Source organism: Erpetoichthys calabaricus, chromosome 3 (genome assembly GCF_900747795.2).
Source record: "Erpetoichthys calabaricus chromosome 3, fErpCal1.3, whole genome shotgun sequence".
Lineage (NCBI taxonomy): Eukaryota > Metazoa > Chordata > Cladistia > Polypteriformes > Polypteridae > Erpetoichthys > Erpetoichthys calabaricus.
Window position 1 is genome coordinate 233957760 of NC_041396.2, and position 27933 is coordinate 233985692.

Genomic DNA, 27933 nt, shown 5'->3' on the forward strand with positions numbered 1-27933 from the left:
TCAGGGAAAAACTAATAGGTTACATCCTACAGATGTTCAGCAGCAATTTAAGTAAAATAAGCCTTGCAAGTTGAATCAAACAATTTGTACAGGTTTCCTAACTTATGTTGATTACTTTAAAAACTCGCTCTATCTATGTCTTAAAGAACAGATGGAATGGACACGGTTGCTACACACAATCCTTGCAGTACCCTGCCAGACACCATCTCCAATAGCCCAGTAGCCCAAACAAACAGATTACCCATTCTTTGCATATTGAAATGAGTGCAATTCTTTTCCAATTTTCTGAAATCTACCCTTCACACACCATTATGATGCACATGACAGTCAACAATCCAAATCCAGAACCTTCTAACACCATTCCAATTCAGTCTCCTGCTTTAACTGTACATGTTTTCTGACAGGAACCAGTTATGATAGGGCTGGGATTGGTATATTTGATTCAACAAAACGGGCAGACAAAGTGGTAAAGGTAAAGAGTACAATTGAGCATGTTGTCATTGTTAAGATGTTTGTTGATAAGTAATAGATGACTATACTGTTGGGGAAAAAAAACCCACAGGTTGGGATAAATAAATAAAGAAAGAGAAATCTCTGGAAAGACTGATGGGGGTGTTGTCTGGTTTTCCTCAGGAGTAGGTGTTCATACTGGACAACCTAAATGAGCATGCTGGAACCAGTACAGATGGTAATAAGGCACTCTATGAGGGCTATAGCTTAGAATACTGAGAGCAAGAGGATTCTGGAGTTTGGGGATGCAAAGTTAGTGACATTTAACTATTGTTGTGTAAGGAGATGGTTATACTGCTAATTGGTGAGGAAAGACATAGAGAAAAGATACAAAGTGATACCTTGAGAGTTTTGTTTGTCACAACATTGCTTTGTTGTGGGAAATCTTTCCATCAAACCTATAAAGAAAATTCAGAGGAAGTACCAAATGTACTATAGCTGAAGGATGATTACAGTATGACAGCTGAGATTTTAGCAAGAGTAACTGAGATATGATGGAGGAAATCTGTTTAAAAACAACAGTACAACAAAGAGGCTGTAAATAAATATGTGGATGTAGACAGGGCAACAAAGGAAAAGAGGAGATAATATAAGATGCAGCAGAAAACAAATTTGACAAAGTTATCAATAGGGAAACAAAGCAAAATGCCAGAAAAACAGTTATGAAAATGGAAGACACCAAGAGGTGAGTTTGAGAGCGATCTGCAGGAAAGAAAAAAAAGCTGAAGGGAACATAATGATAAAAATAATGGGATTAAGAATACCTGCAAGAAGATGAGAGTTTATGAATAATGAGATAAAGTAGTTTCTTTTTGGATTAATAATATTAAATACCTTATAAGCATGCTGACTTTGGAAAACACTTTGTACAGGTGAAGCAATTATAACATTAGTGAAACAAAAACAAAGTATAGGATCAGGCCATTCATTGTTTATAGCAGTTATATCCAACACAAGTAACAACACATACTATGTGGAAAAAAATATTTTAATACAAAAACAAAAATAGTACTAATGATGGAATTTTGACAGTACATTCTGAATATCAAAAGAGTGCTAAGCAATGAATTATGTATGCATACTTCAGTAACATTCTATTATGCCCATTTCAAATGCATTACATTACTTAAAATATAGTTTAAATATAAAACAAGAATGTGCATTATTTACTTTTAAAGTCCCAGGTGCCTAGTGACATATATGGCTTCCCCATCAGTACCACAAACAAGGCACTTGCCTAGAACATCCAGGCTGTTCACAGACATATTCTGACCAGAAAGTAAATTAGTGGTCTCTAGGCGTCCCTTAGCTGAATGTGTATTTAACCAGGAACTAATGTGGGGCTGGTTGATGCTCGAAGAGGCAGACATGTTCCTCGACATAAAAGATGCATTTCTACCACCTTAAAAATTAAGATACAACAGTGTTAATATAAGTACAAACAAGCTAAAAACAGCAATGCATTCAATGAAAACACCATGTTTTATATGGTAAAATATCAAGAAATATTATCAGCATTTTAATTTAGACCATGGGTTCTCTTCCACATTTTCACTTACAAATTTACACATCCACTGAGGTGAGGAGAATTGCAAACATATTTAAAAATACAAAAAGAAAGAGAGAGAGACCAATGTATGTGGGGGTGGAATATAAAAGTAAAAAAGAAGCAACTCTCTTTAACATTTAGGCAAACAGAGGTGAGCAATCCTGAAGAAAAAAAAATCAGTATGAACCATGCATTTTAAAATAATTATTATCAACACAGCAGCTTTTGCGTTTTTTCTGTGTTTCAGGTTCACACTCTCATAATTCTACAAAACCAATATTAAAATCAAGTAGGCAAGCTAAAATTAAAAGAAATCACCATGTTCATAAAGTGGTAGAATATAAAAACATCTAATTTTTTATTAATGCATACATGGGTTTGTTGTACTCCAGCACTACAAGAAGATGTTCATTACTGACTCCAATCGAAAAGGGGGTAAAGAGTCATTAGTGTCTTTTATTCAGTTTGAATGTTTTAACTTAACATTTTTAAAACTGTTTCTGGCGACATGCTTGACGTGAACCCTCATGTTTAGAATTGTAGCATTAACTCTTTTAAGGCTGATTTTTTAGGACAATATGTTTTTTTTAATCCATGAACACTCAATTTTATGAAAAATGTCAAAACTCTTTTTTATTACACCCATAGCAGAATATATTGTTTTTAACTTACTCTGGAGAAGAGATAGGTTATCAGAACCAGAATTATCCCAATGCCAGAGAGAGCCATCTTCTGAGCAGGTAAATAAGTGGTCTGGATTTGATGGATGAAAATGGACCTCCCACACTGAAAGAGACAAATCATTGATGTAGAACTGATAACCAGTGGTTATATAAAAGAGGGCGAGTCAAGCTAAAGTTAAAAAATGGGATTTATTAGAAAATGGAACGAACCTTAACAAAACTGATAATGTCATTTCTCAATGTAGTCTCCACCCTTCTCTATGCACTTACGCCACCTGCCTGGAAGTGCATGGATTCTAGCAGAATAAAAGGTCTTGTTGTGTCCTCATAACCACTCATGCACCTGAGTTATTGACGAACACTACATGCCGAGGGGTGCTACAGTCACTACAGCAAGTTACTGTGACTTGCTGGAGACAGACGTGAAGCCTGCTATTCGATCCAAGAGGCCACATCCTCCTTATTTGCCAGATTTGGCACCATGTGATTTCCACCTTTTTGGACCGCTAAAAAAAACATCTGGGTGGTCGATTCAAGACAGATGATGACGTGAAGAAAGTGGTACACGAGTTGTTGTGAGGACAAGACAAAACCTTTTATTCTGCTGGAATCCAGGTACTTCCAGGCAGGTGGTGCAAGTGCATTGAGAAGAGTGGAGACTACATTGAGAAATGACATTATCAGTTTTGTTCAGGTTTGTTCCATTTTCTAATAAATCCCATTTCCTAACTTTAGCTTGACTCCCCCTCGTAAAAGTGGAAGTCTGACTTTCACATCTTAGGTGGGCTGAGATGACTCTAACATTATGTAAACAATAAAATCAAGAATCCTAAAAAAATACTTAATTGAAATATAAAAACAATGTTTAAATGAGTCTACTTTGGTCTGCATTAAATACAGTAATTTGTCTACAAATAGTATTAATTTGAGGTTCTTCCGCTGAACGAGAACAAAAAAGCCTTTTAGTAAATGGCTGGAACAAACCTTTAACTATAGATAATGATAAAGAAACAGTCTGCTTTGCATTGCAACATAATTTTAAACTGTTTTAAGTTGCTAAATAACTTCTGAAGTGATTTTTTTCACTGTATTAATTTGTGTGAATCAACTGATTTGTAACAAGGTCACCCTATTAAAGCTGGTACTCAGTTTTTAAACATAATTTTAAACTGTTTTAAGTTGCTAAATAACTTCTGAAGTGTTTTTTTTCACTGTATTAATTTGTGCGAATCAACTGATTTGTAACAAGGTCACCCTATTAAAGCTGGTACTCAGTTTTTAGACTGTCTTGACTGTATACTCTCCTGAACAAACCTATGAAGGTGCACCTACAATCACAGCAATAGCAAATCATATGGAAAACAAAGTAAGTTGTTCTATTAATGTAAGACTGAATCCATTCACGCACACTGGGTCTAATTTGGAATCATCAGTTAACCTACCCTGCATATCTTCGGGAAGATCAGTGGAAGAAAACATACCACCTCCACATGGACTACTATCAGTCGTGGGATTCAAACCTAGGATACTGCATCCATGAAGCAGGGTGCTAACTATTATGCTACTTGTAGTTCTATAACAGGTGCCTTTTTGGTTGTTTGAAAATTAGTGATCCATAATTAATGTGTATATGTGAATTAGAAATGCTCCTGCGTTTTAGAATGTAGTCAAGTAAGGTACTGCAAATTGGGAAAGACTTTTATGGAGAGTGACCAGCTTCAATCTTTGTGTGGCATCCAAAACAAGTGCCTGCCAAAAAACCTACCATACCAGTTTTGTCACTGACGACAATTATAATGCCATAATGTTTAGGAGACCTTCGGATCTTAAACACATTTTGAATAAACAACAATAAAATGTTAAGCTAATAATCAAAATTTAGGACAAAGCCTATCTATCTAAAATAATAAATTATGTTAGTATATTATGTTACAAACCTTATTTTCTTCCAGTGTATTTGTTGTTAAGTCTTATTTTTGTTATAATAAAAAGTGATATTAAAATAATTAAATAAAAAATAAAATAATAATTTTGTAATTAAAATGTAAATAAAATTATTCGTAACATCATGAACAGTAGGAAGTCTCAAAGGTTACACCATATTCCTTTTTTGAAGTGATAGGCTACAGGGAGCCAGATGACAACCAGTGGATGCAACTGAATTATTGTTTTATTAACATATTTAATATCAGATACTACAATTTGTATTACGTTTTTATTTTGTTGTAGCTGTTGTTGAACAAAATCAATAATGACCATTCTGCTAGGCTTTTTAGTGACACACAAGGCCAGTTAAGGGAGAAGATTTAACAGAGATGCAGAAATCCAGCTCCATCTTCACCGACCTACATTCCAAAAAGTGGCTGAACTGCAATTCATACCAGACTCAGCTCTGTACTTCATCTGATAGCAAAGTTGTAAATCACAGTTGAACTGACATCTCTGCAGATTTCTTGAGACAGAAGGTGCCAAATGGAACAACAAAATTCTAACAAACAGCTATAGTTCAACGAAGGACAACTTTGATGGACAAAATAAGGTACATAAGAGCAGGCACGAATTCTGTAACTCGAAGTAGCTTTAATCCAATCACTAGAGGTTATCCTTCCATCAAAAATTAGCTTTAACGATCTGTCTGGGGATCTCTCTTGGTTGCACTCTGAAATGACCACTTGCACTGTCTGAAATGCACGCCTCTCTGAAACCTTATGCTGATGAGCCGCTCTCTCTTTGGGAGATGAAAGCCGACAATCTCTTCTTTTTGTTGACCTGAAACTTGAGATCCATTATGCCACGCCAAGCTGTGCCAGTAACCAAGTCCAGTATGAGAAGACTGAGAAGCAGCCATTACTTTAAGAAGAGAACTTTAGCATCTAAACTCTTGTGCCAGAAAGAGTAATGCTCTTCCCAATGAAGTTGCAGAGGACACAGCAGAAAATTTAAGAGCAAGCTAAGAAAAGCACAGCAAACAGGCAAAAAAGCACACTGCTAAGGGAAAGAGTGCACTCCAACACAAGAAGAATCCTCCACTTGAATCTGGAATAACAACAGTAGGCACAACTCCACACAACATTGAACTTCTTCTTCTTTCAGCTGCTCCAGTTATGGGTCGCCACAACGGATCATCATGTTCCATATATTCTTGTCCGCTACATCTTGCTCTCTCACACCCACCACTTGCATGTCCTCTCTCACCACATCCATCAACCTTCTCTTAGGCCTGCCTTTCCTTGCAGCTCTATCTTTAAAGCCTTGGTATCAGTAAAACTGTTTATCTGTGCCAAGTTAAACTAGAACTCTAAATAACTAGTAAACAAACAGAATGTTCTGCGTTTTATATTTGTCTGTCTAGTCTGTCTTGTGTCCTGTCTGCTATGTCAATATATATGCAGTTATATTTCTTTAACTCTTCGTGTTTATCAATAAATTGTATTATTCGATTCTCATCTCGTCTGTTACGGGAAATTGACGTCTGAAGCAGAACTCCGTTAGCAGTGGTGTTGTTTTTTCTCTTATTTTTAATTATCCCAAGGTATCCTGTATTTACCCAACACGAGGAGGTTCTATTACAGTGTATGAAAACATATATAAACATGAGTGGCAGGAAAGGGGCTCAGAAAGAAACGGAAAAGAAAGCTAAAGTTTCATCCAAGCCTAGACAGACATCAAGTCCAAGCTCAAGGTACGGCCTTTCAGAGACTGACCTGGAACAGAGACGCAAAAGCACAGATTTCCTGGGACCTGGCGCAGCTGCATTGTCTCTAGCCAAGTGTGAAAGTGGGAGTGAATGTGCAAGTGATTCAGGTCATGATAGCTTGTCGTTTCCAGAAGATTCACTGAAACTGAAAATGGCCTTGCCTTCCACGTTGTCATCTACTCCTCGCGAGCCAGGAACATCGACTTTAACTGGGCTTGCCACTTCACCCACGGAGCACAAAGACTGAAACGATCTGTCCAAACTGAAGGTAATGATCACTGCAATGGCCACCGCTCAAGACATAAAGGAGCTCAAGAAAGATATAAAGAAACAAATAAATGATATAAGGAAGGAAATAAATGATATTAGGAAAAGTGATATAAATTATATAAGGAAAGAAATAAAGGACATACACAAGACAAACAAGAAGCTGCTGCAGGATATTAAAGACCAGGAGAAACATGTAAATAATCACTTTGAGGCAGCATTTAAAGGTATGCTAGAAAAAAGTGAGGAACAAATTCAGGAAAATGCGTCTAAGTTTGAGAATAAACTGAGAGCACTTGGCACTCAGTTGGAAGATGTTAAGCAAACGTTCACAACTCAAATTGAAATAGCCAAACAACTGGAATCTACCACTGATGGAAAAGCAACGGCTGCAAACTCTGAATGCAAAATACTTGGAGACAGACTTCCTGCACTGGAAGATGAATGCAGAAGGAATAATATTAACATCGAAGGTCTCCCTGAGAATCGTGAAAGTCAAAACCCAGTGAAATTCATACCTGAACTATTCTCTAAAATAATTGGAGAGGACTTCAAATCAGACACTGAGGTAGCAGCAACTTACTGTATACGGGGATCAAATACCTCTAAACCTAGGACTCTTATTGTGTGTTTTGAAAAATTACAAATAATGGTCCTTCTCTGACAAAAACAAGAGATCATATTTGAAAATAACCACATTCGTATTTTCCCTGATTTCTCACCCTCAACAGCTGCTAAACGTGCCACTTTTAACAACATTAAAAAGTGCTTATGGAAAGCCATGACCAGATACAGCCTCTTGTATCCTGTCAAACTGAAAGTGGACATTCAAGGCAAGCTCTACATTTTTATCCCTATGAAGGAAGCAGAAAAAGAGCTAAGAAAACTGATCCCAACACTTTTTTGAAATACGATCGTGAGTCACATCCTGTCATGGCATGGCAAAGAAGAGTTTACCGGATGTTTGATCCGCTTGCAGTGATACTGGTACCGTAATTATACATCCTTTTCTTTTCTCTGCCACTTTTTGTTTATGTTTTAATTACAACTAGCCAACCCGCGGCGTAGCATACGCCGCATAATTATGTATTGATGGGTGAACACTTCCTAAACGACACAGTTGTCCAAATGGGGTGGGTTTGTGGATACCACTGTGAGTGAATGAAAAGATAGACCTCTGGAGAGAGCAACATATAATTGTCCGTGACTGAAAGCGGGATCGTCTGTGACGAAGAAGGCCACGCTGGTGAAAGTTACTTCGTCAGTAGGGCTAAGTGTCAGCACTTGTAGATTAAGGTGTAACGAGTCTTCGTTGTTGACGCTTAATATAGCTTGCGTACTGAGATGTTCCGGAGTCACAGTTGAGAAACACTTTTTTAATGTCTTTTAACCCCTTAACCGCCCTCTGCCGGATATATCCGGCATCGTAGCTTTATTGCCGACGCCTTACTGCCGGAATTATCCGGCACATTTGCCTGTGGTTATGTGAATGCCTGGCGCGTAGTATAACTGACAGTTTGGCGTGGGTATTATTACTACGTTGTATTTCGACAACTTAGTAATTGTTGTATTGTATTGGCCGCTCACGTGATGTGATTCGAAAGTGAAAGTTGTGAATATGGCGAAACGTAAACTGACTTCAAGTGAGGTTTTGCAAGCGATTTTGGACAATAATTCTGATCATGATTGTAGCAGTTCTGAAGAAGATTTTAGCGACAATGATGATCAGCAACGTGCGCTGCATGATACTGTGAATGACGACGCATCGGATGATGGCGATGAGTGGGTGTATCCCCAGCATCTCAACTGGACTGCTGCCCGTTATCTGAGCCAGATATGAAAGATCCAAACCGTGACCGCTTGTTCAAGCTACGTCCTTTGATTGACCATTCATTTGAAACATTTCAGCAGGTATTTCAGCAGGTAAATACTGCTTGAATAAATGTAAAGTAAAAAAAACGAAAATTGTTCAGATTTCTCCCGGCATGGGGAATATTTAGGGAGTTGGCGGTTAAAGGGTTAAGCACAGGGGAAAAAATGAACATGTGAAACATCCGTAATGTAATAAGCCACCAAGAAAAGTAACATTGCAACAATGCTATCTACGACCCAATCTCTGTAAACAGAAGTGAAAACAAAATCGAGCCCGGTGTATTCTTTAACTGCCTTGTGGCGCTGTAGTAGTGCTGCTGCCTTGCAGTAAGGAGACTGTGGAAGATTGTGGTTTCGCTTTCCGGTTCCTCCCTGTGTGGATAGCGCTTTGAATACTGAGAACACCGCTATATCAATGTAACGAAGTATTAATGGGAAATTGTCTTCGTGTAATAGTAAAAGACAAAAAAACTGTTTTACATGCTGCATGCCAACCCGCGGCGTAGTATACGCTGCATAATCATGCCGCTTTTTAAATGTTTTTTAAGCAGAGGGAAAAAAATGAACATTTGCAAAATCCATAACGCTGCTTTCAGTAAGTACAATGCACACGCGTTTAATTTGTCGGCCACTTTTTGCCAGCCGTGTTTTCTGGTTTGGGCTGCTTTTGCAGTGTTACCGCTTGTGCATATTAAATCTTGAAATCCTTCGAGTAACTAATTAACTAACTAACACCAACCCACACACACAGCTTGTGTGAAACAAATGCGCCCGTACTTTCATAATTTTGTTGAAGCCTATAGTGGAGTCAGGCACAGAGAAGGTCAGCTGCTGAGAGAGCGTCTCGACTGTTGCAGGGCCAGCATCGGTGAAGCAGGTGAGACGCTAATGAAACAGAGGCACAGGGCTTATTGGTTTTTAAAGACTGCTTCCTTCATTGTGTTTTAACCTCAGTTTTAAAGGATTGTTTTAAGGATCCCATGGGATACCCCTCGCAAACTGTTTTAGACGCTGCATTCAGCAATTCAAATCCGCGACAAACATGCCTCTTCTTACATGGTCCTGCTTTGGTGGGCGGGGAAATGTTTTCCGTGTTCCTGCAGGACCATCTAAGAAGACACATGTTTGTCACGGATGCGAATTGCTGTATGTAGCGTGTAAAACAGTTTGCGATGTTGCACGCAGTCGTGCGTCGTAACCGAAAAGTCAACGTGGCTCAGAACTGCATGCGGACTGTAGCACAGACAAACAGAAATGACGGCGTGTTTTCCGAGGCGTTGTGTCCGAGTTGGTGGGTGTGGCTCTGCGAGTTTTCGTCGTATCCAATGGTCTTAGAGTTGGTGGGCGTGGCTCCTTCCTGTGTGCTTTCATGGGTGTGGTGCCGCTCTGGCGGCGGCTTCTTAGAGAATTATATATATAGATTATATGTGTATATGTATGTATGTGTAAAATTTTTTTTTTTTTTAATTAATTTTTTTTAAGGAGACTGTTTAACATCATACCCTTGGTTTATTGTATTAGGGCTTACTATGCTTATCCAGAGCTACTTTTTAACATCATTCCCTGGGTTTACTACGTCAAGATTGTTTAAGAATATATATAATTAACCCTGATCCACTAAGTTAACTTTTTATTTATGTCATAGGATGTTAAAATGTAATTAAAGCACTTGAATGAAAGACTTGCTTCAAAAAATGAAGTGTATTTACTTTCAGCAGAATGTGCTTCCAAAAGTGAACAAGGCACTGTTCCTTGCCTAACATCCCATATGCACAGCATTCCTTCCTGGCCACCTGTTGCTACAATGTGCTGCTGATTTGGATGTCTGTCAACACAATGTAGAGGCACTCTGTCTCCACTTCTAAAATACAAATAAATAAATAAATAAATTAACAATATTTAGGGTCACAGAGAAAATAACCTTAATGAAAAGAGTTTTAAAACAAAATATCACAACTTAGATAGATAGATACCTATTTCCAAAATAATATACTTACATGGACAAAATCTGTGATGGTTTGTTTCCTTGCCTGATATCCCACATTTTTAGCTGACCAATGGAATTGACTGTAAGGACCTCATCTGTTCTTAAAAAGGTCACAGCGTGTATTGTACTGCTATCAGCATTATCTTAGAAGGAAAAAGGAAGATAATTAAAATGACATTATATAATTCATTTACATTTTTACATTATAAAACAGACCACAAACCATGAACTTTAGTTATATTTTTGCTTGTGAAAAACTACCATACAAATTTAAAAGCTAAATGACAACATGTTATTTTGGAAAAGCTAAACTAAATATTATGTGGCAATGATTAAAATACTCTAGCATTTATAGTCATGTTAGATAACAAAATACTAAGGGATGGTAATCAAAACCATGCAAAAATGTAGTTTACTTAAATGAAGTAACTACAGTGTAAGATATACTAGATGCGTTTAATTAGAAGCCTTGAATTCTCAACATGTTTACAAAAGATGTTACACATTTTCAAATGACCAGCATTATTTCTTCCTTAAAAATTAAGAAAGTTCAGATTATGTAAATACAAAGTAGTATTAAGTAATATTTTGTCAAATACAGTGTGTGACTGAATCTTACTCTGTTAACACCCAAATACATAAAATTTAGGCCTGTTCATGCAATTGTGCTCAAAAAGGAGCTATTAAGATTGGGTCATGAAAAACAATTGTTCCCTAAAACTAGTAATACACTCAATGCATTTATGTTAAGTAACTCCAAAAACAGTGAGTATAGGGCTCAATAACTTATATGATTCACAGAACATAAATAGAATTATAAAAAGTGACACAAAAAATTATTTCAGAAATAACCTTAGAAATACATGGAATTTGTAGGCTTGGCAGAGAGCATTATACATTAATATAAATTATATTTTCTGATCATATTTTACATTATGAGTTATTCTGCCCTTGGACTGGATAACATGTTCATATTTGTTAATACTTTAAGGGATGTTTTTCTTCACAGCAATTATGCCGTGCTTCCATGTCTTTTTGCAACGGCAAAGGCTTAGCTATTAGCATGGGACTACAATGGAAAATGTCAAGGCAAATAGCACTAGGTACCTCCAACAATGTCAAAACAGCTAAGAAAATTGGAAATTTCAGGGTACAGCAATATTATATTTATGAATTTAGGCAACAGCTTTCTGAAGCACTTCTACACTGTGCCTCAAAAAATAGCCTCTATCTCTCTCTCCTTTTCTGTGGATCTCCCCAAACACTACAACGATACAAGACAACAAGAACATGTACCTCCCAGTCAGAGCAGCTGTCCATATCAGAACGTTTCAACATTAACAAGTCACTAATTACAGACAAGAGAGAGTCACTCAGTGAGTGAAACAGCAAGAATCTGACAGTCATGTACTTAAAGGGAATGTATGCAAGAGAAGGAAATAAGTCAAATGAGTAAAGCACCAAGTTAAACCAAAGTACACTGATAAAGGGCTTTAAAATTTAAGGACTTTTAGTTTGGCAAATTAAGATGCTTTATGTTGCCAATTTTATTTATACTTACATTTACTTTCAACTATGTACTAAACTATAATTAATATATTCATGTAGGGATTCAATTTACAACCTTTTCTTCTTGTTAATAAAAAGTATGTATATGCAATTTGTGCAATTTCAATAAATTTCAATAAAAAGATCAATAGAAAGAAAAACAAAACACTATTATTTGTGTTATTGTAGTCGATTACACAATTTCACACTGAAAACAAATCAAAAATCTTAAAAAACACAAAACAAAACAAAAAAAGTACAACAAAAATATAATTTGGGAAAAAAATAAAAAGGAATAGGGTCCTCCTTTCCTGATCCCTCCAACATGTTTCTAATGTTTACATTCTTTATTCATGTTTATTAAACTACTTTATATTAAAAAGAATGACTGTGTTGGGTTTAAGCATTTGTTTTAGTTTGGGAAAATGGTTCAAAGGTTTTAACAGAAAATAAGCAGGCAAGAATCAGAGAGGAAAGGTCCAATACTTCAATTGTTTACTTGTTCAAATATAATATCAGTTACATACAATATAATAGCAATATACATGCAGATATAGGAATTGTACTATTGACTTACAGTAATATATATAAAGATATACGATTTATACTATTGACTTACAGTAATACAGATATGTGAATTATACTATACTTACAGTAATATCAAAAGACCCAGAGCCATCATCCTAGACCAGTAGACTGAGGGAGCCCGCGTGTCAGTCTCGTCAGAGGATCAACTCGTGAGCCTGGTCCAATACCGGGCGGTGTGCACGTTCCCCACGGTTGAGCTTCTGAAGAAACTGAGGGCGGAACCTTCCCTTATATACTAATTGAGTGTCCTTACCCAAAATGGCTTACGTGTAAGCAGTGTATACAGAAGTGATCAGTTTTAGCACACACCCTTCCACGGGACGCAGTATTGTTTTTCTTCTACTTGGCCCTCACTGAGATGGTGCCTAGTATCAGAAGACACACAATAACAAGCGTTGCTTGCAATGAAGCCCCTCGAAGTGAAAAACAAGTACATGGCCTTGACTGTATTCCCATAACATTCTGAAACTCTTTATGAGAAGCAAGTTTTTGAACATTCTTTCGCTATCATCCCAAACATTCCAATCTTTGTAGCTGGTTTTGCACTGAAGCGACCAACCCCCCCCCCCCCCCCTTACTCCTTTATTTCATCCCTTCTCCTGTTACAGAGAAAACTTTTTTTATTACAGCATTCAAAATTGTGATACTTTTTATCACCATAAACGTGAGAGACAAATACTGTTTGTATCACATTGTTTAAATGCCTGCAGTATTCTTATTCACAGCTCTTTTTTCCTACATACATATACTGTACAGGTATGGAAAGAATAGCAAATAAATTACACTTGTGCTAAATTCTTACCCCATGTTGAAAGAAATTGTTACTACGATTTTCAATGTCACCATTTCCTTTATGTACACTTATGCAGCAGATGCATACACATTGATAATGTTCTGAATTAAGATATGAAATACTGACTGAAAGAGGCTTATTGCTTCTCCATATGTTCAGCTAACGTGTAGTCTATGATATTGCTTTCTCAAGTAAAAGCAAACAAGTGAAGGCTTCTTAAAAACATTCAGTAAACTCAGTATGTACAAATATTTCAGTATACTCCATTTAGCATTGTTGACTTGGATAAAAGATATCAGAGAGCAGATTAAAATGCCTGACAAGACGGTTTTTTCTACTGGCATAACACTCTGCAATTACCCTCTTTTCAGAACTCTATTTCTGAGGTCTCTTGCTTCAACAAAATATTCACATTATCAGAAAAGATTTACAAATGGCCACACTGGCAGACTAGGAACCTGATGCAACCAGAAATATGTACTGTATATGTTCCAGAAAAAATATTTTGGGTCATTTTATAGCTACAAATGTTAGCATTTTAACGAATGTTATTAAAGCGTAAAATTCACCATTAAGTACAATGTGAGACACACTTTCTGAACATTTTAATTAAAAAATAGGTTTAGCAAGCACAGTAATACATTTTTCATATGACAGCAAAATCATCATATTAATATACTAAACTGTTATGTGGGTTACATTTGGAGTTTTTTTAAAATACTTTTTTATTTACAACAAACAGTTTCAATTTACTGTGCAAGTTTGCTTAACATCAGAACTACTGTATACTGCATAGATTCAGTAGAAGTAAAATAATTTCTACTCTATACCTGGATTCAATCTAATCAAATGATGCAGTTTATCATTTACTTTTTCACTGACTAAAGTTAAAGATATGATACTGCTAAAGGTAAAAATATGTTAACTTATTTAATCTACTAAAAAAAATAATTAACTGAATTCATCACACAAGTATAAATTCAGTTATGGTATAGAAATCCACACATTGGTACATTGTTTAAATTTATTTCTGGAGAATTTTAGTGAGATAAGCCTTTATGTTTACAGCATAGCAGTTAACAAATACTTGAGATTAAATTGTTTACACCTTTTTTTTAATATATACAGTATTAAAGTGTGTTTAAAATTACTGGGGCTATATTACACCTACATTAACATGTCGTTCTCGCAATAAATTATTAAACTTGTGCAAGCAAAATATCTTGAACACTATCCATTTCTCATGGGGGAAGGGACTAACAAATCAACGTGTGATGCCTTGCATTTTCTAAATTATGACAACATTGACAATCCATTTAATCCACTGCAAAGATACAGCAGTGGTAACATTTGTGATGAAGTACCTAAGGGATTTCAGAAAAAAAATGCATTTTTTGTCATGCAAGTAACAAAATGTAGGAATGTCTTATACCTATCACAAGCAAAAAAAAAAGCAGAAATATCATGATCCATTTTCTTGGTGCACTGATAAAATCGCATCACAACAAAAATATTGCAAACCCTACACAAATGACCATCAAGCTTTTCTAGAATAAAATTTTATAGATAATGCCAGAAAGTTGCAACTTGGTTAATGATGGGCATTCCAAGTATGAAAGTACAAGTAAACATATACCTCAAAATCTTCAAATACATTGTTTTTTTATTCAGATTTAAAAGGATAGTTTTAGAACATCAAGGATATAGAAAGTTTACACACAAAAGGCATTTTTCCACCTCATGAACTGTCTTTTCAGGAACTAATGAGTTCCTTTACGATGTAAGCCCTAGGCTACTTTTCCCAATGCACAACGGGAACTATAATTTTTAGGCCAAATATGTGATGTGTAAAGAAGAGTGATGCAGTGTCATATGTCAGTTCACGGGTGATTTCCCCCAAAATTTATTGCTTCGATGCAGTGCAGGGTGTGATGCACCAGGGAGGCAGCTATGAAGGGTGACATGGCGCAAAGTAGGGTCCTCCAACTTCACTGAAAACTCCCCAAAGTCTAAATTTCTCACAGATTTACAAGATGTAACCAGTGCTTTTGGTTAACCAATCAGCACAATACATCGCCCAAGCCCAACCCACTACAGTTCCTGGTTGAATGAAAAGTACATACCCTGAAAAAGGAACTAAAGAAGTGCCAGGAACTATAAATTGGCCTGAATTCCTGTGGTGGGAATGCTACAAACGTTCCTGAGTTTCTAAAGTCTTTGGTTCATGAAAAAAGTTCCTGTGGTGGCAAAATACCTAAAGTAATAATTGAAGAACCATCCCAATTATGTAAACGTGAACATGGTAACAAGTACTAAACAATAAGGATCTAATTTTCCCACTAGTGTTATTGAAGGTGATAGTTTAGAAAAGGTTCTATTCATTAAAACCAATTTGATGTAAAATAATGTATTAAATTAAAACAACAGTGTGTATTTTTCCCACTTTAAACAGGAAACATAGCTCCCAGCCTTTTTGTTTAACATTTATAAAGTGCTAATAATTGTTGTACACTATGTATATTTTTAAAAGGTATGTTTAATTTCACTAGGTTAAACCTATAAAGACATTAATCAATACAGGTTTTAAGAAAAAGTTCAAAACAAAATACTAGCACAAAAAAGCAACAGTCACAAAATAGTGCCATATCAAGCTAGAAACATTTTACCTATAGTGTGTTCAATGCCTTTATGGTCCATTCTAAAGAGGTTGATTCGCCCATCTTCACCCACTGTTACGATTTCTGGAGAACGGCAGGCAACACTAGTGCATGGTGCGTTGCCATAGGAATAGTAATGTGTACGGTCCCATTGATGGACTACAGTAATCTTCTGTAAGTTAAAAAGAAAAAAGATTTTAAATGTTACTCATTTAGGACTTCCAAGATAGCCTAATAAGATTAATATTGTTCTTTCTTACCCTTTACATTTGTTTTATATTTAAAACAGTAAACTATTGTATTGTTAAAACCATTTTAACAGTCTTACTAAGAAAAAAACAGTACTTTTAATTAACTACTGAATACAGACAATCAGTTGTAATAAAAATCTGCACACAAAATTCCCCTTGATATTTAAGGCTTAACAATTGGCCTTGGTACCCATAGAGAATACTTTTGTTTTCAGCACATGCAAACTATACCTTGCACACTTTATTTTTTCATTAGTTTCACAAGACCATATCTCAACAACTAAACCACCTAATTGGCTCAAAATTTGCATACTGGTACCTTTAAAGGTATTGTATGTAACAAAATCAAAATTTTAGACCAGATGATACCTCTTGGTAAGAGGAGACCTTCAACAATGGAAAAGAAAAAAAAATTGCATCTTTGACTTTGCCATGTTTAGGCTTTCAGAAAACATACTTCTAACTGATACAGCCTGCTGAATTTTTTTTTCATGTTTAGATACCTACAAAAGGTTATAAACAAACAAGAAACCGTATCAGTGTTTGACCAGCAAACCTCACAAATGTGAAAAAATCAATTTGGGTCTAATTTTCATACCAGCTTAATGCACTATGGAAATTTCCAGACATTTTAGAAATTATTATAATATAATAATATCCTACATGGTCCTTTTTTCTCAAAAAAAAACCGTCTTACTTTTCTTGCGTGAATCTCTTTTTTTATTTTCCATTATAAACATGGGTTAAATTCATGATTTGTCAGTAAGGATAATCATCAAGTACTTCACCACTAACTTAGGTTTAGGATTAATGAAAAAAAAAAAAATCACCAAAGGACATTAAGCACAACATGTGAACAACAGCTGTTTGATTTATCATTAATATAAAACTAGTTATAATGAAATGTTAACATCTTGGTATTGCAGGAGCAGGAATGTGACTCATTTTATTTCTGTTTCAATTGAAGTGCAGAGTGTAGGGCATCTTTGTCTTTGAGATTAACATGGTACTGCCTCCCACTGACTGCTGTAGGTGCCATGTAATGGCACCCAACAAATATCATCTCTAGATGGCCAAAGGAAAGACTATGCAGGATAGTTTAGATGCATGAAACATATCTGATCTGATATATGTCTGATTCCACCTCACTCTTGTCACGAATCATACCAATCCAACATTTTTTCATCATATATGCACCCAACATAACCTCCAACAGGACACTGGTCTAATGTGAGGGATGCATCTATTCCATCAGGAGTGTGATCGTGAAAGGACAGGAACTTTACTAGACACCTGGCTGACTTAGAGTCTGTCATCTTCTATAGAGATGTAACAGTGGTATTCTCTAGTACAAGGTACTCTTTTGGCCTTGGAGAATTGTATTCTTTGTTCAGCAACATGAAATAGGACACCGTCATTTGATATGAAAAAAAGTTTGACATTTTTGATAACTTACTGACTGAAAACTCAATTATTACTGACACAAGGCGAATTCAGCCTATGTTTAGGATGGAATATAAACATGAAAGATTTGCATAAGAAAAGTAAGGTCTGTGTTTTGAGAAAGAAGGGACAATGTAGAATAAATGAAAAATATTTTTAAAATGATTAGCACGTTCCCACATGCGGCTACGATGCTCTGAAAATGGATCCAAAATTATTTTTTGGATTTGAGAGGTCTGTTCAAAATCCGAATCCGCTACTTTTCTGTTTATTGCTTTTTCAATATAGCTTACATAGTTATCTGAATAAGGAGAAAAAAATCTAAAGTCTGTGTTGGTTAAAAATATTTGTTTCTGGGGCTTAAACATAGCTAAGCCAAAAACTCAAAATAAACTTTGGTCAGTTTCAAGGGGCTGATTTAATCATGCAGGGTCATCTGGACCAAATGTTTCAATTTTGACACATACTATACCGATAAATGTACCAGCTGGCAAAGCCTGAGCCAGCTCTGTGGTTTTGCTCTTGAGTTAAGGACTTGTGAAATATGATGAAAAATGTGGCCGGATAAAATCGACACCCCCCCTTCCTTAGTACACTGGATGTATCTTGGAAAGTATTGATCGTGCATCAAAAAAATTTTACAGGGCATCTCCTGTCTAACATGGGTACATATGGTAATTTTTCCAGAATTTTTTGATTTTGAAGTGCGTGGGCCATTGGTTGATTTTGTATGGAATGAGCCAGATATGAGCAACAATGGAGCAAAACAAAGAACAGTTCTGTATCCTTTTGTATTTGCACTGTACATCTCCGACTATAAATATAACTCCAGACCACGTCACTTGCAGAAATTCACAGATGATTCTGCACTTATTGGATGTACTGATAAAGAGGATGAGACAGAGTATAAGAGTCAGGTGAAGAACTTTGTTTCATGGTACAAATAAAGTTGTTTACACCTTAACATCAGCAAAACAAAAGAACTGATTATGTCTGGTCACTGTTCACAGAGTGGATGTAGAGGTAGTGCACGTCTACAAGTACTTGGGGATCCACATCAATAACAGGTAGGGACTCTGCTCTGTTGGGCCCTTGAGCAAGGCCCTTAACCTGCAATTGCTGAGCACTTTGAGTAGTGAGAAAAGCACTATATAAATGCAAAGAATTATTATTATTATTATTATCATAAGAAAGGGCAGAACTTCTTCCTTAAGAGACTGCATTCTTTTGATATGTGTAGTGATGTCCTTCACATCTTCTACAACTCTGTGATGGCCAGTTAAATTTTCTATGCTGTGGTGTGCTTCAAGAGAGGCCCTCTGAATGAATAAGCTAATTAAAAGACAGGCTCAGGTATGGGACACACACTGGACCCCCTCGAGGTAGTAGCAAAGGAGAGAATTAAAACAAAACTGAGTGCCATTATGAACAATGTTGCATATCCTCTCCACAACACACTGATACCGAGTACTTTCAGCCAATGAAGTATCCTGCAAAAGTGTGTCAAGAAACACTACTTTGGTGCCAACGGCAAATTGCCATCATAATGCCTCACTGTGGCTGTGATTGCCAATTCAGGAGTCTTCTTTCTTTTTACATTTTTCTTCCTTTTTAGTCACGCTGGTGTATATTCAGACCACATAACTACATGTGTATAAATATTTATCTATCTACTTATGTATGTATGTATTTATTTAAAGAGCTTCTATAAAATTACCAACTTTCTTTCTTTCTTTCCTTTCTTTCTTAGATTCAGGAGTGAAACGAAACAAGATTAGGAGCAAAATGATATTTCAAGTGCTTTGGACAAGGCTTTAGATATTGTTGTTAGTACACCTGTTTACGAAAAACCACAGTGAAGCGGAAGAAACATCTGTCAAAGCTAACACGTAATGAATGATAAATGGATGATAAATTAGACTGGACTGCCAATACTGATGCTCTGTGCAAGAAAGGACAAAGCCGGTTATACTTCCTTAGAAGGCTGGCTTCCTTCAACATCTGCAATAAGATGCTGCAGATGTTCTATCAAACAGTTGTGGCGAGCGCCCTCTTCTACGCAGTGGTGTGCTGGGGAGGCAGCATTAAGAGGAAAGACGCCTCACGCCTGGACAAACTGGTGAGGAAGGCAGGCTCTATTGTTGGCATGGAGCTGGACAGTTTAACATCTGTGGCAGAGCGAAGGGCGCTCAGCAGGCTCCTATCAATTATGGAGAATCCACTGCATCCATTAAATAATGTCATCTCCAGACAGAAGAGCAGCTTCAGCGACAGACTGCTGTCACTGTCCTGCTCCACAGACAGATTGAGGAGATCGTTCCTCCCCCAAACTATGCGACTCTTTAATTCCACCAGGGGGGGTAAACGTTAATATTTAACATTATACATAGTTATTGTCTGTTTTTTTTCACCTGCATTGTTATCATTCTTTAATTTAATATTATTTATTGTATCAGTATGCTGCTGCTGAAGAATGTGAATTTCCCATTGGGATTAATAAAGTATCTATCTATCTATCTATCTATCTATCTAAAAATTGTAAAAACGCTGATCGTAGAAATATAGAGTAAAAAAGTATTACAGCATGGAGTAACACAAAGCTAAAATTACTGCAATATTGAAGGTGAAAAACAGAAAAAGGACAGTTCAATTGAATGTCATTATTTGACTTTGAATAAGAATATTTGTATAAAGATGTGAATTATATTCAAAAATTGTGATGTCTATTCTGACAGCACTACTACAAACTTTGCACACTTAAATTTGGGTTTCCAATTCTTCTTGACAGATCTCCTGAGGCTCTGTTAGACTGGAGGGTTAGCATCTATAAACTGCCAACTTTGGGTTTCTCCACACATGTTCTAGTGGTTTAAGTCTAGTCTTTGACTATATCATTCAAGGACAGACTGACACTTGTCCCAAAGCCACTTCAGCTTTGTTGCTGCAGTTTTATGTTACATAAACTTTGGAGCAAGTTTTCTTCAAGGACCTTTTAGTATTGGGCTGCATTCAACCTTCCCTCAATTATGACCAGTCTCCCTGTCCCTGCTGCTGAGAAGCAGAGATCCTCGTTACAAAAACTTGGGTCAGGACAGCTCCTAAACCAAACCTACTACTGTCTGCAGAATGAAACCTTTGGTAAAGTCCGGATTTCTCAGAACAATGTAAGAAGAACAGGCAGTTTCCAAATCAAAAAAAGAATTAGTGTATTGCAATTATCCCAACACACAATGCTATGATTTTTACAGCCCTTTGACAAATCGGTTAAGGGTGCTAGCAAAATTGGAGAATAAAATAGCTATAATAACTGGCCAGCCCTAAGAAAGCATGGACCCGTTTCTGCATCTGCAGAGCTCCCTCGTCTTTTTCATTTGTGACTTAATCAAATCTTTACCCACAGCAAAGCCCAAGTACTGAGTCTTTGACATACCCAATTTACATTTTCTTGGATTTGCCATTAAACTAGCCATTCTCAACCTACTGAATACTGCCTGTAAACATGTCAGACAGGGAAGGGGAAAAAAACAACATTATGGTTCACCAATAACAACCTCATTCTGAGAAGCAGCAGTGGCTTTCACTAATGCTTGGTTCATAAGAATTTCTACCATTCTCTTTCCCCACTAACCATAGGCCAGGTGCAAGTGTCCAAAACCGCTGTACACCCTGCTCTGTTTCATTAGGAGTAGCAGTCTCTTATTGCTTAGCATCCTAATGAACACAACGAATGTACACTTGCGCAAAGCTTTTGCAACATAACTGCAGAAGCAATCTCGTGATGTGCTCAGGCCGAATGCCACAGAAGCATCTGCGCTCAGTCTTAGCACCAATGTTCCCACAACTGTGTCTTCTGCTGGGGATGCTGGCCTGGCCAGCCTCTCCTGCCACCAGAGCTCTAGGAGCTTTTGCATGAACTAGAACTTAACTGATGGGGGCAGAACTCTGTGCAGGAGGTTGTTCCAGAACAAGGAGTTGTCAGACCAAGGCCTGGAAATTTTTTAGGGGAGTGTAGGGGAAGAAAACCTTGAACACCCGGAATAACATTTTGAATACAAGGCTCTAAGAAGTTATTTCCAGGTTGGGGAGTCAGACAATGTTGAAACAACAGCTCAGGAGCCAGGGTCATGCTGGGGTAGACCCTCTCTCTCCAGGTGGCTTGTGTGCTTTCAAGTCTCCTGGCCAGATCCATAGAGCACGTCATAGACAGCAAGCTTTTCTAAAATGCGTTCCATGGAGTTACCAAAGAACAGGCATGGGATCAGATTCACAAAGTAATGGACCCACCTGCCAGACATGGAATTTAGACCCTTTGGCAAGAGAACTCAGGGTCTGCGTGATAAAAAATTTGCGGCTTCACAAGGTCGCAACCATCATGCCTATCAAGGGGGATATTTCACATAGCTTTCTGAGCATCACTGGTCAGAAGTGGAGCGACAATGACAGCAGAGTTTCTTCTGTCCAAGCGCATCATTGTAGCTGTGTGCTCAAAGCAAAATAGGGAACAGACTGGGTCATTTGAAGGTACCATCTTCAGAAGCATAGGAATGGGTGCCCTATCCTCTGTGTTAGGAGGGAGGGGAACACCTTGTGGCTGCTGGCCTGTGTGGTCTGCTTGGTGGGCGGCTGCTTGCTAATAAGGATCCATTTTTGCAACACCGCATATGGTAGCACTTGTCTCGTGTTCTTCCCATGGCTGAACTGGCCCTGGGAATGTGATGCAGTGCAAATGGTCAGCGTATTATAGGTAGAAAAAGGCCATATGATGTGCCTTTCATTTCCCTTTCATCTTATGTCACAATTTTCACAGATGCCTTTTAAGCAACCATGCACAAGTCATAAGTATGCTATAAAGATAGATCATGAGCAAAAAGCATTAAAACATTAGTAATAATAAAACAACAGCATATCCATGCCCAATGCACCTAGAATTTTTAACCTTAATGAATATGGCTGAATGTACACCTGTTTTGATAAGAATATCTGAATCATAAATTTTGGTTAAATTGATAGCCCAAGTGTATTTGAAGCAGATTCAATGTACTGGGTGACTACAGTAAAGTTAATCTGAAATCTCTGTTAAAAAATGTGTAAAACATTGTTAACCATCACTAACATTACAATTCATTTCACTCATAGTAAAAAAATTAGTAATGCTCCGCTCAATTGGCCGGCAACCTTAATCTGCCGATGTTCACTCTAAATGACTCAATCATTTTTTGATAAATTGACCATTTTTTCAGTAGCTGCTTTTCTAAGCTTTATGGTAAGTTACTTGTAATGATCCTTTATGCAAAGTATTATGGTAACTGAGGAAGTGTAAATGTAGTTTTGCTCCCAAAACCTCTTGTAGATAGAGAGCTGGCAAGCATATATTACAAGACCAAAATATTGGCTTTTACATTAAATAATGGAGCAACAAATGGAGAATTGTTGATCTGAGGAGTTGTCCTGTATATGGAGAGGAACAACAAATGTTGTTTATTTGAATCTGCAGTGGAAGAGAAGAGGCACATCTGGCAGAAATTAAAAGAGAAGCTGATTTAAGGAAATCTGACCTTTTCATTTTATCCTTTTACAGCCATTTCTTGTCTTGAGAGTGCATGATGAGCAGGCTTCTTTTAAGTACAGCAGCTCACATTTTTAATTAGGAAAAGAACAGGTTAAAAGAACTTGCCCGAGCATCAGAATAGTAAAGAAGGGTGATTTAAATGACTTTGAACGTAGTATGGTTGTTGGTGCCAGACGAGCTGGTCTGAGTATTTCAGAAACTGATGTACTGGGTTTTTCCTGCACAACCATGTCTAGGGTTTACAGAGAATGGTCTGAAAAAGGGACAATATTCAGTGAAAGGCAGTTTTTAATGCCAGAGCTCAGAGGAGAATGGCCAGACTGGTTCGAACTGAGAGAAAGGCAACAGTAACTCAAATAAGCACTCTTAACAACCAAGGTATGCAGAAGAACATCACTGAATGCACAACACATTGAACCTTAAAGCTGATAGGCTACAGCAGCAGGAGACCACACTGTGTGCCACTCCTGTCAGCAAAGAACAAACAAATGAGGCTACAATTCACACAGGCTCACCAAAATTGGATGACAGAAGACTGGAAAAGCGTTGCCTAGTCTGATAAGTTGCAATTTCTGCTGCGACATTCGGATGGTAGGGTCCTGCCTTGTATCCTACCTGCAATGGATCCATCTTGCCTTGTACCAATGGTTCAGGCTGGTGCTGGTGATGTAATGGTATGGGAGATATTTTCTTGGCACACTTTGGGTCCTTAAGTACCAACTGAACATCATTAAAATCCTACAAGCTACCCGAGTATTGTTGCTGACCATGTCCACCCTTTTATGACTGCAGTGTACCCAGATCACTTCAAACTGGTTTCTTGAACATGACAATGAGTTCGCTATATTCAAATGGTCTCCACAGTCACCAGATCTTGGTCCTACAGAGCACCTCTGGGATGTGTTGGAACAGGAAAGATGCATCATAGAGGAGCAGCCGACAAATCTGCAGTAGCTAGGTGATGCTATCATATCAATGTGGACCAAAATTCCTGAGGAATGTTTCCAGCACTTTGTTGAGCCCATGCTACAAAGAATGACAGCAGTTCTGAAGGCAAAAAGGGATCAAACCCAAAACTAGCAAAGTGTACCTAATAAAGCAGACAGTGACTGTATATATAAAGTAATAAGATGTCCGTCCGCCCAATGTCTGTTCCCCTACCCGGGTGTAATGTCGGCCGATGTCCACTAGAAGGTAGGAATGTCGGATGAACAAAGACAAGCAGCCGACACAGGACAGTAAACTGTGAGGCATATACTGTAGCTGTGCATCGTATCATCCACAACAGGATTGGAACGGTCAAAAATAAAAGACAACAAGACACACACAGGTTCATAAATGCACTACACTATCCAAACAGACAGACCTAGAATTGTATCATTAAGCTTGTTTTAATAAATGGGTGTTTCACTATGCTAGTAGAGGTTGTCCTTTTGGATGTGGGTGTTTTTCCCCATCACCACACCGGTTCCATGGAGCTCTGCCAGAATAATCATTGGGTTCTTGATTACCTCTCTTACCGAGGCCCTTCACCATCATTCACTTAGCTTGGTTGGGCGGGAAAGAAAAAATGCTATACTGACTTCTTGTGTTTGAAGGTTGTTGCTCTGGTTCATATGAGATGGATTAAAACTTTATAAACTATCTAAGCACTTAAAAAGACCGAAGATTTAAGCATGCCATGACTCGTACCAAAAGAAAAGGTCTTTTGAGAAAGAACTCTGCGCCCCATTGTAATTAGCAGAGGAAACAAATAATTACAGCGGAGTATAAGTAAACAGACTTAGTAGTTAATATACAGTATACAGTCACTTTATTATATTGGTGAATTCAAATACATGGATCACCCCATGAAAAACAATGACCCTTGCCTTTAAAGAACAGCTGAATAGCAGTGATGAACGCTATTTACCTGACTGCTTGGCTGAAAACGATAGATGGTCAACGACCCAGTAGATGAAGCCACAGCAAATTTTTCTTGATCTAAAAACTAGAAAAATTTTTCAGTATAATTAATTAAAGCTTTGTTTAACAGTAGCATATTTAATCCTTATATGATAAAAAAATTCTTAATCTCACAAAAGCACTATTCATATAAAATCAAGGAAATATTGTAGAATAGCATAGGATATTGTATTAAAATCACTCCACATACTTTTTTTCTGAAACAACTTCATTCACACATTTTTCAATTCATTTTTAATACATGTTAAAATGTAACACTATCCTTATCAGATAGATGGCCATCCACATACTGAGTTTCAACCGCTAGGTCTAATGCCTAGTCCACTTAACAATTTACTGTATTCCAAGTTTTTATTATGCATTCTGATCATAAGTTATTTAGTGCAAACAATAAATCTACATTTAACTTAAAAAGTACCATTATATTATCTCTCCCTCACACACACACACACACACACACACACACAAACACTTAAGATATTACATAGTAGCTTTCCGAACACCATGCCTACATGAATGCTATGGTATGAAATTATGAATATGGGGCTTATCAAGAGAACAATAAATTTTTAGTTCCACTGTGCAAAACGTAAGCAAGCATGTCTATGGGAGTGTTGTACATTTAATTCACAATTGTAAAGCTTAATTTTGAAACGCCAACACGCTATTTCTATGTAGTATTTCCTTATCCTTTTCTTACTACATTACCAATAAAGAAAACAGCAAGTTACTAATAAAATAAAAATTTTAAATTTAAAGTGCATTGTTGAGGTTACTACAGAGATGTGATCCTAGTAAACTCACCAGCCAAACAATCAAAAATTACTACCAGCAAGTTGACCAAATAAATACCTGTTGAAAACAATCAGCAAGTCTTCATTGTGCTAACATGAATCAACTAATTTTACTTGTGGAGGTACATCATATTTAAATATAGTATTCAAGACTTGTTTAAAAAAACGTCTGCTTAGACTAATAAGGGGCTTGAAGAAAAAAGTAGACAACAACTTGTGTCTGAAGTGTAAGTGTGAATGAGTCTTTTGTGTGCAACCAATAGATTACCAAATACGTGTTTATTGTAATCTACATTTTTGTGTTACTCTTGCATTTTGTTTCTACACACAGGCTAACAGCACAAAGCACAAACATCTATCATCAGATGTTAACAATGTGCGGGAATTCAAACACAAGCTCTTCAACCCTGCAACTGTTTTCCTTAATATCATAAATACATAATGAGATACTGACATAAAAAGGTCCAAAAACGGTGTTCACCTGAACAGTTACTAAGGCAGAAGATGCAGTGCCACTTATTGATAATTGCTGATCTGTAAAGCACAAGGATGTTCCAACTGTAATTATAATTTACTCAGCTATTAGTGCAGAACATGGATTAACTGGAAACCTAACTCAAGTAACAATGAAAAAATATTACCTGAAGATCCATAACATCTCCATCGTGTTTGTATTCACAAAGCAATTGAGGATCACCTTCAAAATGATCATCTCCTACATTCGTTTTAATTGACCAAATTGAAATTTTGTTGTGCTGATGAAGAAGATAAAACGGGGTGTGTTATAAGAACAGATAAACATTCAACATATTTCAATTTATTCAAGTTCAAGTTTATTGTAATGAGTACAAGGTATGGTAAAATTCTTAATTGCATGCCTCCTTCTACAGAGACATGAAATAATACCAGTAGAAGGCCACATTAAACACAAGATAAAATTCACTTCCATATTATTCATCTATCTTCCAATCCCGCTTTACCCAGAGCAGTGTTGTGGGGCGGCTGTAACCTATCTCAGCAAGCACTGGACAAGGCGCCGTTTCATCTCAGGGTGAACACACAGTCTAGTATATAAATATTAAACTGATTTTTCCAATTTTTTCTATTCATGTAAATACTGTACAAGTTATTCTATTACAAAAAATACGGCGTAGGTTTACTGAATGACACCTGGCAAACTTGCAACGTGATGTGCTCAATTCGTAAAATTAAACTGGATACGTAATGTGGCTGGGGAGGTTTTACAGTAAAAGGCAATAACAAATAAAAAAATCTGACTTATTTAATTTACAGTCCAACTGACATCACAAGGTACGCGTGCAATACAAACATTGCGACAAATTACAAAAGGATCCCATATATATATATTAGTATGTGCTCCGCTGTACGTTACTCCATAACAAAAACCAAAACAGTGTAAAGTTCTGCAGAGAAAAAAGGTAAACACTGAGAAAACATCATAAAGGATTAATTATGAAAACAACCTATCAAACGCACATTCCGGCATTCTGCACACACTATAATACCTCGTTATCCCACGATCCCGTAGCGAAAATCTCGGGTGACTGTAGCGATGTGGAGGATACCGGGCTCCATCGTGTCCGGCTAATTTTATGAGACACAAACTTTGCATTAAAAAGCTCCATCAAACAGGCAGCAACGACAGTCTTTTCTCACGCGTTACCAAAAAAAACCTACACACTTTTTTTCCATATGCCGCCGAGAACGCCCCTTCCGCTTTTTTCAAAACAGTTACCTGA

At 37.0% G+C, this 27933-nt stretch overlaps 1 protein-coding gene across 1 annotated transcript; it reads right to left on the bottom strand.

The window, feature by feature from the left end:
• Window positions 1–1485: 1485 nt before the first annotated feature.
• nup43 (nucleoporin 43) lies at window positions 1486–27933 on the bottom strand. The gene is made up of 8 exons (XM_028797900.2): window positions 27700–27933; window positions 26815–26928; window positions 25327–25404; window positions 16161–16323; window positions 10576–10708; window positions 10288–10439; window positions 2732–2845; window positions 1486–1912 (listed from the first exon to the last, which is right to left on the bottom strand). The coding sequence occupies exons 1-8, from the start codon at window positions 27817–27819 to the stop codon at window positions 1683–1685; spliced, it is 1104 nt and encodes a 367-aa protein (XP_028653733.1). The 5' UTR covers window positions 27820–27933; the 3' UTR covers window positions 1486–1682.

What these genes read in the sequence shown, in the direction of transcription:
- nup43 (XM_028797900.2), bottom strand. Translation starts at nt 27,819, where the DNA reads ATGGAGCTTTTTAATGCAAAGTTTGTGTCTCATAAAATTAGCCGGACA. An exon ending in GTTTTCAGCCAAGCAGTCAG is followed by an intron (nt 16,324 to 25,326) that starts GTAAATAGCGTT and finishes TTTAACTTACAG; the next exon opens with AAGATTACTGTAGTCCATCA. An exon ending in TAACCTATCTCTTCTCCAGA is followed by an intron (nt 1,913 to 2,731) that starts GTAAGTTAAAAA and finishes TTAATTTTTAAG; the next exon opens with GTGGTAGAAATGCATCTTTT.